The 17033-nt window shown below is 48.9% G+C and overlaps 1 protein-coding gene across 3 annotated transcripts in view; it reads left to right on the forward strand.

Moving 5' to 3' along the window:
* The window catches only part of LOC110087299 (protein argonaute-1), a 33559-nt gene extending 23506 nt beyond the window's left edge, over positions 1 to 10053 (forward strand). For all 3 annotated transcript variants that reach the window (XM_072980282.2, XM_072980281.2, XM_078380066.1), the window contains 11 exons: positions 54 to 173; positions 825 to 947; positions 1864 to 1997; positions 2953 to 3137; positions 3600 to 3759; positions 4045 to 4135; positions 4800 to 4994; positions 5297 to 5431; positions 6267 to 6368; positions 7728 to 7927; positions 8759 to 10053. In XM_072980282.2, the coding sequence (XP_072836383.1) occupies positions 54 to 173; positions 825 to 947; positions 1864 to 1997; positions 2953 to 3137; positions 3600 to 3759; positions 4045 to 4135; positions 4800 to 4994; positions 5297 to 5431; positions 6267 to 6368; positions 7728 to 7927; positions 8759 to 8867 (1554 nt within the window). In that variant the 3' untranslated portion in view covers positions 8868 to 10053. The remainder of the gene's footprint in view (positions 1 to 53; positions 174 to 824; positions 948 to 1863; positions 1998 to 2952; positions 3138 to 3599; positions 3760 to 4044; positions 4136 to 4799; positions 4995 to 5296; positions 5432 to 6266; positions 6369 to 7727; positions 7928 to 8758) is intronic.
* The last annotated feature ends 6980 nt before the right edge of the window (positions 10054 to 17033 follow it).

Here is a 17033-nt window from a genome sequence, read left to right on the forward strand (position 1 = left end):
GTTCTGCGTTGGGCCGAAGGTCAGGATGGTTCTTTTGAAAATCTCTTGGCCAGGTGTGTAACATCGTGGCCGGCCAGCGGTGCATCAAGAAACTAACGGACAATCAGACCTCCACCATGATAAAAGCAACAGCGAGGTCTGCTCCGGACAGACAAGAGGAGATCAGCCGCCTGGTAAGTGTCTTTCATGCCCTTGCTGTCATAGGAAGGGAAGAAGGGAATAGTGAGTTTTTTCCCCTTTTGGGCGTTGGTCACTTTGAGTGATTTATGAATTCAAGAGCCGAAGAAGTGATAGATCTTGCTGCTTCGTGGTCTAGAGAGGCTGACAAAGGAGTTCAGGACCTTCTCTGGCCTAAATCTTGGGTTGCCGATCAACTCACTGCGAAGTAGGCTCAACTCAGCTTCCTGCCTCTAGAGTGCTTGCAATACATATCACCCTGCCTTCCAACCTTATAATTAAAAGTTTGAGGGGGGAAAAAACCCTCAAACTTCCAGCTGTCGTGTTTCTGAAGCGGAATGGAAGAGTGTGAATAAAATCGGCAGACAATAAATAAAGTCTCTTCTGTGACAGGTTTTCAAAATACAGCGTTGTTCTTTTTTTATTTAAATAATATTTTCAGACTCTGGAAAACTTTACTGTTTATAGCCAGGATCAGCAATTTCCAGGTTTGGTCTGGCCTCCAAATTGTTGACCGGCATCTCGTTGTTAAATATTTCTCATGTATTGTATTTCTTTTATATATAATAATAAAAAATGTATGAAGTTTACACTTGGTGGAAGTCATGGGCATGTTTAGAGGAATCTAACCCTTTCTTGTTTTACAGATGAAGAATGCCAGTTATAACCTGGACCCGTACATACAGGAGTTTGGCATAAAGGTGAAGGACGACATGACCGAAGTCACGGGGCGGGTCTTGCCAGCCCCCATCTTACAGTACGGAGGCCGGGTAAGCCGTGAAGATACTCTTGGGTGCTGTTCCTTTAGCCTGATGTTGGTGGTAAGGAGGTCTTCAGGACTGCCATGGTAATCTCCTTTTAAAAACATTTGACCCCCACCTTTCTCCTTAGAAAGGACCCAAGGTCTCTTACATCTTTAACAGACAATATTTAAAAACTAAAAACAGCTAAGTATACAGATATTTAAAAAGAAGCAGACAAAGGTAACCATAAAAACAACAACACCAAGAACACATTTAAAAGCAACAAGGCACAACTGTCTGTCTGTCTGTCTGTCTGTCTGTCTGTCTGTCTGTCTGAAACTTACTGTTTCTCTGATTTCTGTTTTCTCTCTCTGCTGTTACTGTTTTTAGCTAGCTGTTGGTTTTTAATACAGCGCTTGGGATGATTTTTTTTTGTTTGCTTGGTCCAATGTTTACCTGACATTTGTGAGGTGCTTTAGGGTGGGGGAGGGTTGAAAAGCAGAATGTTTATTGATATTTATTATAAAAGGAAGTAACAAAGCCCAAAACAGAAACCGGATTATTGAACGACAGTAGAAATGGGCACAAATCGCTGGATTGGCAGTTTTTCATTGGGATGGCCAAACAGGTGTTTGGGGCTTTTCAGCCCCGCCTCCTCCAGGGGGCGCCCACTCAGAGGCAGCAACCCAGCTTCCCTGCCCCGCCTCCTCTGTGTGCTGCCTCCAAATGGGCACCTGCTGGAGGAGGCAGGGCCAGGAAACGCCAAACATCTGTTCGGACAGTAAACGAACCAGCACGAACCACCAAACCGGTTTCTGCCCATCTCTAAACAACAGTTCTCTTAAAACTCTTTTGGTAAGCAGGATAAAACTCTGTGTGTGGGGGGGGGGTATGACATACTTTTTGTTGTTGTTTTGAACCAAAGTATTTGCTTTTCCTGCAGAACCGTGCCATCGCCACACCAAACCAGGGGGTTTGGGACATGAGAGGAAAGCAGTTCTACAACGGGATTGAGATCAAAGTCTGGGCCATCGCCTGCTTTGCCCCTCAGAAGCAGTGCAGGGAAGAGGTTCTGAAGTAAGTGGGTGGCCCACGCAGGGCGGATGGAGGGGAGGGCAGCGGGATTAAAGAGGAGCTCCCTTCTCCTCTGAAACAAGTTGTTTCCATCACACCTTGTGTTGGGCAGAAACCTGGGAGATGTTTTGTCCTTGGCAGGCTAGAAACAGTAGGAACCTCTGGAGTAGCTTAGTGTAGATGGGGGGTTCCCAATCTTGGGTCCCCAGATGTTCTTGGACCACAACTTCCAGAAATCCTGGCCCAGCACAGCTCGTGGAGAAGGCTTCTGGGAGTCGAAGTCCAAGAACATCTGGAGACCCAAGGTTGGGAATCATGGGTGTAAATGAAACCAGACTTGAAAGGCTGGGGTAGGAAGTTCTTTAAAGCACAGTGAAAACAAAGAGATGACAAATAGTGACTCATTTCAGGATGTCATCTCCCTGTCTTGCAACACTACTGATCCGAGATCCTGCACCTTAGCTTCCTGTGGAAGCTCCCTGGCCCCGCTAGGAAGAGTTTGCAGTCAAGCCACCCTTCACTGGCTCCCCAAGGCGTGCAATGAAAATAGACCCCTTCCAGGTCTCCCTTTACGAGCTACTTTTCCGTAGGGCCGGCCCTTCTGTTAGACACAGGGAGGCAGAATCCTAAGGCAGAGGGTAGGAGGTGGGAGCAAAATTTGGGAAGAGTGAAAAAAGTGTGCCACAGAGCCTTTCCTGTGACCTCTAAGGCAGCCCGCTGCGACACGTAGGGACGGTTAAAGATGCCAACTAGGGTCTGCCAGCCTTTGGATCACGCTGGCTTGGAAATTCTCAGAATCAACATCTATTAAAGTAATGCCCCCCCAAGCTCTGAGATCTGGATTTTGCACTGCTGAGCGATCAAGACAGCCACCAAGGCTTGGAGGCGATGCGGCCACCAGTTCTTGCGAGACGCTGGTTCTTCTGGCACCTGATTTTGCTTCCTCCCTTGGCCCCAGGAACTTCACAGACCAGCTGCGCAAAATCTCCAAGGACGCGGGGATGCCGATCCAGGGCCAGCCGTGCTTCTGCAAATACGCACAAGGTGCGGACAGCGTGGAGCCCATGTTCCGGCATCTCAAGAACACCTATTCCGGGCTCCAGCTCATCATCGTCATCCTACCGGGAAAGACGCCAGTGTATGGTATGTGCTGTGGGACGGTGCTGGAGGAAAAAGAAGTCATTCTTACTTCCAAAGGCTTCTTAATCCAGCAGTTGTCAAATGTCAAAAAAGAGGAAGAACAAGCTATGGCTTTTGAGATGTTTCTCGGTTCATATCAGAGTGTTTCCTAATTCAGGATCACAGAACACCCGTGGGTTGGGGGGGTCTGTGAAATAGGTGGGTTTGGTGCAATGCCTCTGGAAGGGGAAGATTTGCCGGCTGTGTTGCCTTTGATCGGGGAACCACCCACCCCCCCAAGAGCACTCACAAGGCTTTCCCACCCTACGGGGAGGCTCCTCCTACGACTCCCATCTTTTGACGTGGAAAGCTCCCCTAAAAAAGGCCCACTTCCCAAGTTTCTAGTCCCAACTGGCCTTCCTGGGGGGAGTTTGCGCAGCGGCTGGCGCGCTGGCTCTGACACCCTCTCCTGTTCCCCCCCCCCAGCGGAGGTCAAGCGCGTGGGAGACACACTCCTGGGAATGGCCACTCAGTGCGTGCAGGTGAAGAACGTGGTGAAAACATCCCCGCAGACCCTTTCCAATCTCTGCCTCAAGATCAACGTCAAGCTCGGAGGGATCAACAATATCTTGGTGCCCCACCAGCGGTAGGTCGGCCGGGGCGGTGGAGGCGAGAGGGGGCCGAAAGGGCTGAGCTTCTGGGGGATGGGGTGGGGTGGGGCTGGTCTACTTCCAATGCAGAGTGAGTAAACCGGGACCCAGATCTCCTGCAGACCTTGTCCGGCTCTGGCATAGAGCAGGTAGACTGGGTTTCCCCCACTGGGAACTGCAGCATAGCCGCTAAGCATGCATGCGGTGATGAATCAAGGGCATATGGGGCCCTACTGTACTTCCTTATAAATTTTCCACTCCATCCCTTCCCTTCTCCCCAGCTCTGCTGTCTTTCAGCAGCCGGTTATATTCCTGGGTGCTGATGTAACTCACCCGCCCGCCGGGGATGGAAAGAAGCCCTCCATAACAGCGGTAAGTTTCCCCTTCGGAACGGTTTGGTGATCGACGGAAAGATGGAGACCGGGTGAATCTTGACCAAGCCTTGACTTTCCGTCCCAAGATCTGGCTGCATGTCTTTGCCCCCTTGTCTCCCTGCATGGCTCCGGGACGGGGCGTCATCATCAGGCTAGTTTCTGTCATGCCTCCAAGATGGGTGTCGTGCATGGACGCCATTTCTAAGCTGCCGGTCTACCATTACGCAGGGGCGACAGGGCAGCACGGTGGCATCCGAAAGGGGTTGCCTTGAGGACCAAGCTAAAGGGTTATAAATTGGCAAATCTGTAGGTCCTCGGGAACTGCTCCTGAAGGTATTTTGGAGTGAGTGGTGGGGCAGGCTGCTATCTCTCAAAATGTGGGGTCTATGAATCCGAACCTTATAGGAGCTATCCAGGGTGCTAAGGTCTTTGGCCGTACCCTCCCCACAAAAGATCTGGAACTTTGGACAGCTCCTTTCAACAACCACCGGGTGCCAATTGCCACCAGCCTTTTTAATAGCTGTATCGGCTTGTTCCCCCCCCCCAAGCATGACAGAGCAAGGCTTTGTGAGCTGAACGCCTCCAGCCAGGCCTGTTCTTCCCTTTTCTCTCCTTTCAGTGAAGGTGGGGGAGGTCACCGTTTTGCTTTGTCTTGGCCGCAGGTGGTCGGGAGCATGGACGCCCACCCGAGTCGCTACTGCGCCACCGTGCGGGTCCAGCGCCCGCGGCAGGAGATCATTGAGGATCTCTCGTACATGGTCAGAGAGCTCCTCATCCAGTTCTACAAGTCCACGCGCTTCAAGCCCACCCGTATCATCTTCTACCGCGACGGGGTGCCGGAAGGACAACTGCCACAGGTCAGATAAGACGAGAGGCTCCTCTCGGTGCAGAGAGCAACGAATGCCCTTTGGACAGTGGGAGAAATTTAAACGTGATCAGTGCAGAGTTGTGAATAAATGGCTGTCTAGAAGAGAGAAAAGAAGTCATTGTTTCTTGGTGGCTTCCACTGCCCCGGGTGGAATATCCCTAATCTGGTTCCATCTCTACTGAGGCTTTGCACCCTATCTTTTCTCCTTGGGGGGTCACAGAAGTAGCTTCCTTGTTATTCCTTTGTGTGGCTCCTTCTTTATAAAGCCCGGTGGCTGTTTTGTCCTCCCAGATCCTGCACTACGAGCTCCTGGCCATCCGCGACGCCTGCATCAAGCTGGAGAAGGACTACCAGCCGGGCATCACCTACATCGTTGTACAGAAACGACACCACACTCGCCTTTTCTGTGCCGATAAGAACGAAAGGGTGAGGTTCAGGGAGAGCTGGCTCGTCTGTTGGTCTTTTTGTTGCATCTCTAGAGAAAGCCGTCTCGATTCCCTTGCCTGGAACGCTAAGTCGGGTCATAACAACGGTGTGCCGTCAAGTCCATTCTGACTTACGACGGCCCTTTTTTGTGGTTTTTCCGTGTAGAGAACGGTTTCTCGTTCCCTTCTTCTGGGATGGCGTAGCTCGCCTGAGGCCAGGTGTTCTCTGGAAGGCTTCTGGTGCTGGAACACTGCTCAACGCCTCCCAAAGTCATGGGTTCTGTTGTCGTACTGCTCTAACAGTTAAGAAGTTTTTCCTGAGATTCACCCTAAATCTGGCTTCCTGTCTCTTGAGCCCATCATTACGTGTCCAGCACTTTGGGATAACTGAGAACAGATCCTGCCCCTCCGCTACGGGACAGCCTTTCAAATCTTTGAAAAGTGGTATCCTGCCTCCCCTGAGTCTTCTTTTTCTGAAGGCTAAACATGCCTGTTTTTTTTTTTCTTCAGTCTTTCCTCCTAGGACTCGGCTGAGATGGTGTATTCAAGTTTAGATGCAAATTCCATTTTTAGTTTTCTTAGTATATTATTATGTGTGCAACGGCTTGTTCCAAGATCCTAAAGAGATCGCTTGATGGGGATTAATAGAAAAATCTGCCCCGTAGCCTTAGGAATTGCTCACACTTTTTCTTTCTTTCTTTCTTTCTTTCTTTCTTTCTTTCTTTCTTTCTTTCTTTCTTTCTTTCTTTCTTTCTTTCTTTCTTTCTTTCTTTCTTTCTTTCTTTCTTTCTTTCTTTCTTTTTTGCTTATTGCCTTTGTCATTTCTAACTCTGCAGATTGGTAAAAGTGGCAACATCCCAGCAGGGACGACGGTGGACACGAACATTACTCACCCCTTTGAGTTTGACTTCTACCTGTGCAGCCACGCTGGCATTCAGGTGACTTGTCTTTCACAGAGAGCGCTCAAGTGCCGATTCATATAACCGTACTTCTAGAGACATTTCAGTTCCCCCAGTCCCGTCGCCTCCCTATTAAGGGCGGCCGTAAAGCAGAGGGTGCGGATCCCATCGCCTTCGGCAGCCTCAGGGTGTTTGTGTGCACCTCTTCAGGGGGGTGGGTTGGCGGGGGGGGGGTTATACTTCCAAGAAGCCAGAGAGGAAAGCCTTGTCTTCTAAAACTGCCCGTCCACCCGCACCGCTTCACTAGAACAACCGCCAGGGATGGACGTTGGCAAATCTTTGGGTCCAAGTCCTGAGTTTTGAGTGTTTGGTGCCAAGTCCTGTATTCGAGTCTTTGCCACCGTGTCCAAGTCTTTTGACGCCAAGGGCCAAGTCTTAAGTCCCTATTAAAAATAAGCTTTTCCCCCCCAGGGGAAAAAAAAGAGGGAGAAGTGGGTTCATTGAACCCCTTCTCTTGAGTCAGTCTGAGTCGAATCACGGGTGGGAGTCCCGTGACTCGAACCCCCAACCCTGACAACGATCTCTTTAGAAACCAGGATGGGCCCTTCCAGTTGCTACTGGTTGTGTTAAGAAGGAACCCACACCCTCCATAATGGATATGGGGAAACGTAGAAGGGACTGATCGAATGGCCATTCTTCCCCTGGGAGTCAGTCCTCTGCATCCTGGTGCTGGTTGTGGGGTGGGGGAGGGCTTCCTAATTAGGGCAGGGATGAAGAACCATCGCCCTCTCTTGGTCCACAAACCATCCCTGGTTGGTTCCTTTCAGCAGGAAAGAGGGCCTCCCCCTCCAGTTTCTCCTTCTGCCTCCTTGGAAGCCAGAGGGGGCTTCTGCAATAGTTTCAGGGCCTGGAACGCCTTTCGTTGTGGAGACAGCCCTGAGAAACCGAACTGGCCCCAAACTGGTCCAGGCTACGTTTCCAGCCAGGAAATGCAAACATCCCAGCCTGGGATTCGCCTGCCCAGGAATTTCCATGAATAAGGCATTAAACAGATTATTACTAGGTGAAAGAACTAAATTAAAGCAAATTTTACAGATCCAGGATGATGATTTCAGAGGTAACAGGCAGAGCAATCTTGGCAGAAACTCAGCCACCCAGGGAAGAAAAAAATCCCCCTTCCGTTTCTGCTGATCTGCTGTACTTCGGACAGGTGCAGGAATGCTGGAAGAAGGATTCCCGAGATCCCCTCGGATCGGGCTGTCTTAAAAACACGCTGCTCTTCGGGTGCTCTCACCTTCTGCGCCGCAAAGGCATCGTCTGTGCTTTGCCTTCCTGCCTCCCAGCAGAAATCCTGCTTCTTTCCCTCTGAAACTCACACTAGGTCTTCCTTTCCTCCAGGGTACGAGCAGACCGTCTCATTACTACGTCCTTTGGGACGACAACCGGTTTACAGCAGACGAACTTCAAATCCTCACCTACCAGCTTTGCCACACGTACGTTCGCTGCACCCGCTCGGTCTCTATCCCAGCACCAGCATATTATGCCCGCCTGGTGGCATTTCGGGCACGGTATCATCTTGTGGACAAAGAGCACGACAGGTGAGCGGCCGGGCTGGGGTAACGCGATAGAGACCGTATTTTTCCGTGTATAAGATGCCCCCATGTATAAGACGCCCCCCACTTTTCTAACCTGAAAGTAAGAAATCTAAGTGGGGCTTAGCAGGCGTAGGGGGAAAGGGATCAAAAGGGATAAAAGAGCTGTAGGATCGCTTTGATCCCTGCTTTCTCCTCCATTTATTTTTGTTCTCTCCTCAGCTTACAACCCTCAATTTTTATTCTAAAGATTTTAGTCAAAAGTATAGTCTTATACAGGGAAAAATACGGTACCTTTTCCTTCCCAACACTGGATTCAGTGTTGGGAAGAAAAACGCACGACATCTCTGGTGGTCGGTGTACGAACCGATGGGCGCCATGATGGGTGCCCATCTCTGGTAGTAGCAGTAGGTATGATGATCCGAAGGTGGAGACTCGGTGGAGCAGCCATGAAGGAATTAGAAAAGATCATCAAGTGTAACGATGTGTCATTGGAGACCAAGATATCATCCACCCTCTTGTATTTTAGATCACCGTGTAGGGGTGTGAAAGCTGGATAGGAAAGAAAGCTATAGCAAGCAAGAAATGATATATTTGAAATGTGGCGCTGGAGGAGAACCATCTGAATCAGTGGAACGTATGGAGGAGTTGACCCACCAAATCCCCAGTGATTCAATGGGCTTACTCTGGTGCAACAGGATTCCAGCCCCTGTGTTTTGTAGGCTTGTTTCCCCCGTATGGGAAGCCACAGCTGTGGTTTCCTATCTTACAAACTCACGTTTTTGCTATGTTTTTCCCCCCTTTTCCGACCCCCCCCGACCCCGTTTTCTCTTCCAGTGGAGAAGGCAGCCACATCTCTGGCCAAAGCAACGGCCGCGACCCTCAGGCCTTGGCCAAGGCGGTTCAAGTTCATCAAGACACTTTACGTACCATGTATTTTGCTTGAGAGCCTGATTTTTTTACCTCACTCCAGAAAGCTTTCATATTTGTAGGAGCCATACAGAAAAAATAAAAACAGACAGGAAAAAAGAAAAGAAAAAGGAAGCATTGGGTGACCCCCCCCTTGAGGGGGGCATCCAATGCGAAATAAGCTGCAGGGCATGGATGGCGGTGGAGGCAGGAAAACCAGCGACCCTCTGAGGTGAAGAAAAGGGAGTCACTTCTCCAGATGAAGGTGCCACGGTTGCATTTCAAGAGAGATTGCCTTCGTTTCCCAGACTTTCCGATCGGCCAACAGAAACGAAACACAAAAGTAGTTTAAACCACGGAAGTGGGGCGGGGCGGAGCGGGATCTCACTTCCTATCCAAGCAAAAGTGGTTTGTTTTTTTTTCATTTCTCGGGTGGGTTGGGTTGGAAATGCAATATTTAGATGTTCGACTGTGAAAAAAAAAATTAGCTCTTCTGGTCCTCCGACGCCCAATTCAAAACGCCGGTAAGATGTTCTTTTCTTGTTGTTTTGGGGTGGGGGAGGGGTGGGACACTCGAAGGGACTTGTAGAGCCTTAAAAAAAACACAGATGACTAGATTTATAAAAACTAATATTTTAGGATACAAAATGCTTTAATTGGTGAAGAAGAAGAAAAAGCCAGTAGTTTATAGATGGATTTTAACACTGTTACCCCTTCCCCATGAACGGAAAAAAAAAAAAGGATTTTCTTTCTCCCCTTTATATATAATAATAATGTAAGGCACCCCCCCCCCAAGCACTTACCACAAACCGTAAAATGAAACTAAAGTCTTCCATCTGTTTAAAAAGTGGATTCACTGCTACCCTTTCAATGCAAACGGCCACATCCTTATCCGCGGGCAAGTGCCTTATTTCAACACTGTAAACGTTGACGCTCATTCACCGTTCAAAGGAGAAAAGCAAGCCCACAAGACTGCAGTGGTCCCAATGTCCGTCTTTGAAGGTGCCGGGAATTTCTTTTATTAAAAAAAGTTCCCAATGCTTGCAGTATCACATTAGCTCACGGCCTCACGATGGGTTAAAATCCTGTGCACTTTTACCATGACATATGAATTAAGAGAGCTGCTGATGATAAAACCTGTTTTGTTTTGTTTTATTGATCTTTTATTGTTTCCAGTGTATTTCTCGAAGGGAGTGTCTTCCTTTTAATTTAAAGGGGGGGGGGGGAACAAAAAAAAATGCCACTCTCATTTCTGACAAATGGGGGTGCCTGCCCCCATCGGAGCGAAAGAGAACTCCATTATCAACTGATTTTTTTTATATATATACCGATGAGATTTTTGTTACTGAGTGTTATTTTTATACGAATACTGAGTCTGTTGCCAAAATGTACTCGAACCGTACATAATTCCTCAGCTTTTACTTTACGATGCCCCTCTCACTAGCACTTCCTGCCAAGAATTCGCAGTGTTCGTAAACACGAGGCGAATTTCTTTATGCTTACTTTTGCTGATGCATCTATATCCTGAAATCTGAAGGATGCAGAGAAGAGTAGGATGAGATTGGGTTTTTTAAATGAATTGCACTGTAATCCACAGAGTTCTTATTATTTGCCCCAGAACCTTTCCCTTTTAGCTGCCTTTGCATATATACGCATGCACGCATACGACCTTGTAAGCGTTTGCAGCGGGAGAGAAATCTTCCTTAAATTTTCATGTCCCTCCAAAATCTACCAACCTCTTTCCACTCAAAAGCATCGATTGCACTTCGCAGAATACATAGAAGTAGTTCGCGATTTGGGGTTTGAATGAGAAATCTTTTTTTCCCCTCTAGCCTTTCAACCTCCTTTTCTCTGCCTCCGATGTCTTGCCCTAGAAAGGTCTGGGCAGAGATGGGAGATCTTGTTTTCTATGGGAGACGGTCACTCCTGGAATATTTCACGTCATCCTGGCTGAGGTTTTCTAGGAGCTAAAAGTCCCCAAAATTAACTTCCCCTAGGTTGGTAGTTTTTCAGCTTGAGCTTTACTCCTAACGAGCAGGTTTGGTTGACGTGGTTTTAATACAAAAGCAGTTGTGTGGCGGAAGAACAAAAGACCTTTTATGTTCTCTGCAGTTCTCTCTTAAACTGCCAAAGTCAGCCTTCAGAAAACCCACAAAGTTAAGCCTGTGCTGGGGCTCTTTCTAACTGTGCCACTTTCCTATAAACACATTGCCCTTAAAGGAAACGCTTCGCACCTTGTCCAGTACGGACGGAATTTGTCCCTTGTGCTTCCGGCATCCAGTCAAAGGTCCCATTTGGTTTCATTCTAACTTCCTTTCCTCTCTCGCCACCTGTCCCCTGCCCCCAATGATGCCATTTCAGGGCAGAGTGTTCACCCATCCCAACGCTATGCAAAGAACAGCCACTAAGAACGTAGCCAGATCATCTTTTGTACAACTCGGGCGTTTTCCGTTCCTGTTTTCACCCACAAGGATTGTCTGGATCCACCAACCCTTTGGGTGCTCCAGCTGGCGGGACGGCTGATTTATTTCGTATTGCATCTCCGCTTCATACTGCAAATGACTTTGGATGCTTCGCCAGATCGTAAAATGGTTCCTCCTACAGCCCTCGGGGAAGGTGCATACGTGGTTGCCTGTTGTTCTTTTGAAGCACAAGTCCGATCTACTGGAGGCTCTTTGGAGTACGGATTCCTCTCTTGTTCATTTTTTGCTTTCACTCGGTCGCACCGTCTCCTACAGAACTGGGACCTCTCTTGTTTCAGGCGCAGTCTTGCGAGCAAAAAGCATCTGTGCAGAGAGACAAAATGGCTTAACCAAGTGCCTGCATGGGTCATGCGTAAACATCTCCTGGCGAGGGGCCAGCGTGTCTTACCACGACTTTCCCCGCAAAGGGGATTCAAACACACACACATAGGTGGGCTTTTAAGTGAGAACACATCCATGCATCTCCAGCTGTCTTCTTGCTGTCTCTTCACCCTGACCACCTCTTTCTCTGCTTGGCATCACGTTTCTTCGTTCAGACTGCCAGCATGGCCCACTGCAACGTTTGCGCTGGAGCTCCAAAGTATTTTGAGCAACAACAACAACACAAAAACAACCCGGGCATTTGCAGAATGGGAAAATGGAACAGACAACACCACATCTCGGAGAAGTTTGCTGCTTGGTTTAAGAAAAGAAAAGAAAAAATTGCTTTAACACAAAACAAACCTCCAAGACTTGAATTATTCCCGTGCTGGACAGTTTTACTTTCCTGCCCCCTGTCTGGATTTTTTGCACTCCGTTGTTTGATTGCTGCTTCAAAGGGAAGGGGGGAGTTTAGCACGACAGAAGCAGCTCGGAGCAGCTTTGCTTTTTCAAAGTGCTTAACCTCACACACACACACACACCCCGGTCCGACTCTCCTCCACGTCCCACCTGGTGCATGCAGTTTTCACTAAGTGCCGTACAATGACGTCATTGCTGCGCCCTCGTTAGAACAAAGTTTCTGCGTTGGGGAATCTCTTCCCCTCTTTGGTTAGTTTGTTCTGATTTCCCCCCTTTCATTGGCATTAGATCCTTTTTTAAAAAAAATTCTTTATTCTTTTTAAAGGATTAGACCCGCCTGCATGTTCCGTGCGACAAAGAATTCCTTTCCCGTTCCTGCTTCGCTTTGGCCCAACGGTGTCTTGTCCTCTTGCAGAACGGAGGAAGATTTTTCCCTCTTGGTTTTCTTTTGGGCCACGAAGTCTCCCCGTGGCCTTTTCTGGCCACGCCGAGCTAGCCTGCAAAGAAGCGCTGTAAAAATCTGTTTGGAACGAGTTCCACCCTCCCATCTAGCACCTTAGTCTTGTTTCTGTGCCTCTTCCTTTTCTGCAGCTGGAAATGTTGTTAAATTCCCACAGGATGTGTGCGTTTGTGCCTGTGAGGGGAGGCACCATAATGATGTAGCTTATCAGTTTGTTGGCTTATTAATATATATTTTTTTATTTTTTTACTGGTGCTGCTGTTAGTTCCAACTTCGTGCTTGGATGTCATCAAAATGGAAAAGGCAGTTTTCTGCAGCCTGGCGAACTTCAGAGGTGTCCTGCGGGTGTTTCTATCCACCCCGGACAAGCCACACCGCTGGTGACACGCGGCGAAGGATGCTGTGTGGCTCGAATCCAATCAGCACTCCCTTGGCCGCACATGGTCCAGGGTGGGATGATAGGAGCCGCAAAGCCGTTAAACCTCTGGAGGATACCAGGGTAAGGAAGGCTGGAAAGACAGTTGGGTGGAAGAGGATGATGAAAGCAGAACGATGCTTCTCGAAAGAACTCGGAGGCCCTACAAAGGGGAAGGCTTGCCTCCCCAAATTTTGTGGCAGGCCGGAGAAATGCTGAGGTCTCCGCTGTGGCACCAGGCCATAGACTGTTGTTGGGAAAAAAAATTACGTATTTTTATCTGTTTCAGGAGCAACTTGGCAGGACAGGGTGGCAAGGGGGCTATCACGGATCGAAAGGCACTGTCTCTACATTTCAGCGGGGCTTTTTGGAACCGGTTTGAAGGTTCTTTGCCCCTCGGCTGTGAATGGCAAAGGTATCGAAACCTATGGGTCTCCAAAGACTGTTGGACCACAACTCCCATCGTCCCTGCCCTGCAGCCAACATGGCTGGGGTTGATGGGACACCTTGGGGGGAACCATATGTTTTTTTCCCAATCCCGTGGCCCAAGGCTTACACCCAAAATATCATTTTATCCAATTCAAAATAGAGGTATTGGAACATTTCCCTCATTTTGTTCAATGGATGCAAGCTTTTAAAGTTACACAGCACTCTTTAGGTAGTGTAGATCAAGCCCTTGGCTCTACAGACGGCGAAAGCGGGCACTGTGGCAAATGTCTGGAATCATAAAAGCTGGGTGGAAATATCTTTATGGAAAAAGTGGCTTGTCTTTTGTCTTGAGGAAGGGCGGCTTTTCTTGTCTGTTCACCTCCTTGACTCTGAAACTTGCATAATGGTTTTCAACTGCCAGAGTTTGGCCTGAAACAGATAAATCATACTTGGGGTTTTTTTGTTTTAAATATATATAGAACTTTGGGGATCAAGAGAGCAGCTGCTGAGCCCAGAAACTGGGTGTTGTACAAAAACATCACCTTTGGAAGAGTTCCACAAAGATGATGATGATTTTTCCTCTTCCCCCCTTCTGCGTTTCGTTTATGGAGCATCTTGGCAGCCCCCAGCGCCAACGTGCTGTGTTTTCTCCCGCATGGTGGGCAAACACAGCAGAACAGCAATAATAATTTTAAAAAGCGAAACCTGTTATCGCACCTGCGCATGTAATTTTGCACTTGCAAATAATTGTGAGAGTTTTAAATTGGTGGCAAATCGGGTTTGCGTTCAAAACTGTTGTTTTTGTTTTCCTTTTTTTAAAAAAAACGAAACCTGTTACAAGGAAGTGTAAATAGAGAATGTTCACACAACACACTGACGGTTGGCTTGTTTTTTTGGGTTAATGTTTGTTTTGTTTTCTTGTTTGTGTTTTTTATTTGAAGTTGAACGTTGTACGGTCTGTTGATTAAACAGATTTGAACTACTGCCGCGTCGTTCTTCTCCAGAGAGGCAAACGCGTCGCTTTTTAATTTTATTTTAACAGAGAATGTCGTGTAGCTTACCTTTTTCGGAAGCTAGCCTCTGGTCACTGTTGTTCAAGGAATGTGACGCAGGACTTGACTGCCGGCCCTGGATTGGGAGGCGAAGGAGTCAATGGGCATCCAAAACCTGCAAGCCCATTCATGTCTGAGGTTCCAGAGTGGTCTTGCCCTGGAATCTTTGAACATGATCCACCGCGTCCGGGACTTGGAACGCCGGGGCTGGCTGCTTGCAGAAGCTCCAACCAACCCACCCAAATGTACCGTCAGGAGTGGTCTCCCTTTGAAGCTGCCTCCTTGCATGGTAGGGAGGTGGACCTGAAGTCAGCCAGCATCTCCTACTATCATCCTCGGTGCTGCTGATGTTGCCTCTGTCCAGAGCCACCTTGGAGAAGATGGGTTGGATCTGTTGTGGCTGCCCCTTGTTTTTGTACCTAGCCCAGACCTTTGTCGGCCTTAAGGCAACATTTCCCATCCTGGGGGGTCTCCAGATGTTCCTGGACCGCAACTTCCAGAAATATTGGCCAGCACAGCGAGCGGCGAAGGCTTCTGGGAGTTTTAGTCCAAGAACATCTGGGGACCCCAGGTTGGGAACTGCTGGTCTGTAACATTGCTATATGCGATACCAGAGATTCAGTGTGGGGTAGTGGATAGAAGACTCCCCATTCAGCTTACATAATTAGAAGACAATATTTAAAGCTAGAAACGGTAAGTATACAAAAATTAAAAAGGAAGAAACAAATGCCACCCTGAGAAACGATAAATGCCATCGGTACTTAAAACATAGTCCAAGCAGTAAGGCATAGCAATCCATCAGGTAGCTGGTTACTATGCCTGAAGAGGAATGTCTTTACTTGCTTGTGGAAGGAAAGCAAAGATGGGGCCAGGCTGGCCTCCAGTGGGAGGGAGTTCCAGAGTCTAATGGAGCAGCCACACAACAGGCCCTCTCCCGTGTCCCCACCAAACACACCTGTGAAGATGGTGGGACCAAGAGGAAGCCGTGAAAATGTAAGCTTTGTGGTATTTGAGGGACAAAATAGATTTTGCTGGGCCCCCTCCTTTGCTAGCCAGGCTATCCCATATCCATCACCCTGATTGCTTGTCCCTTATGGACCACACATAGTTGTGGCTGGAACGTTCCTCTTATTTTTGCTTCTGAGTTGTGGGTCGGTGTCTCAAGTGAGTCTGCTTTTTTTCAGGGGCACATTTTGATTTTGTGTGTCTGTCTGTGTGTGTGTGTGTGTGTAAGTGAGGGAAAGAGGGAGATTTAAAAAAAGGATGACATGGTTCAAGGCAACTACAAATGTAGCTTTTGTGTTTGCCAGCAATACACTGATTTTTTTATTTTATTTTTTTACTTTCTTTGCATTGCTCAGACTGCCCTGTTCTTTTCACTTAGTGTACAGTATTTCTAAAACTGTTTGGGTTTTCCTTGGGAAAATGATCTGGAAGAGGAACCAAGGGGAGGCTTATGAGTCCGGTACCAAGGACAGAAGTAATGGCTGCGGATCCCAGCCATCATCCGCAAAGGGTCAAAAGCAGGGTGTAGTGGTGGATGTGTTCTGCTAGAACAGAGGAGAGCCCGGTTCAAATTAAAATCCAGCCACAGTCCTCATCGGATGAGGAAACCCAGATTGCCTGTAGCTGTCCTCTGTTTTACGAGGTGGGCCATGCCTTCCAGAATACTAGCTAAGGAGGAGCTTGGTAGCAACTTGGATCTTACGGTCATTTCCCCCAAGAAGCCAACCTGGGTGTCAACATCATCAGCTCTGCAAATTTGGGACATTAATAACAGCACATAAGTTTGGAACTACCGTCAAGAATGTCATTGCACAACCTTGAAAATGGTGATCTATCATGGATTATTGTTAACATTATTAATAGCGTTAATAATAATAACTAAAAACAACCCTGCAAGGCAGGTTAATTGCACAAGGCGGGATTCGAACCCGCGCGGCCAGCCTTCCCTGACCCCGCCTTCTTAGGTCGTAGCCCCGCCCCTTAGTTTACATACGCCGCAGAGGAGCGATTTGGTAGTAATACGCATGCGCCGCGCGTGGGCTTGATGCCGGGAGCGACCGAGGTGAAGGGAGAGTGGGGGGGGGGGAGGAGTTGAGATGGAACGTTTGAGAAAGAGCGCCAATCTGCGCGCGCTGAGGGAGCGAGAGCCTGAGAGGCTGAAGCGGGAAAGAACTTCCGGGCGGCGGCAGGCCAGAGTTCCGCATGCGCAGGAGAGCGGTCGGGGAGGCGGGACGCACGCGCAGTGGCTTCCCGGAGTGATGGGGGGGTTGTGAATCTGCTGGACCACGGGGTGAGGGTGGGAGGGGAGACTTCCGGGAGAAGGAGGAGGAGCGGAGAGCGGGCTCCTGCGCATGCGCGCGCCCCTCTCGAGCGCCGGAGCCTGGTCCCCTGAGAGGGGAAGCTGAGGGGAAAGTCGGGCGGCTCCGTCCAGTCCGCCCGTCGGGGCTGAGGGGAGGAAGCCGGGGGCCGCCACTGCCCACCCACCCACTCCACGCCGGCCTCCTCTTCGTCCGTCGCCTCAGCCCCAGCCCCAACCGACGGGCGGAGAGAAAGGGCCGGGCGTCGAGCCGGGCGGGCG

Source organism: Pogona vitticeps, chromosome 9, assembly GCF_051106095.1.
Source record: "Pogona vitticeps strain Pit_001003342236 chromosome 9, PviZW2.1, whole genome shotgun sequence".
In the NCBI taxonomy this organism is placed as follows: Eukaryota; Metazoa; Chordata; class Lepidosauria; order Squamata; family Agamidae; genus Pogona; species Pogona vitticeps.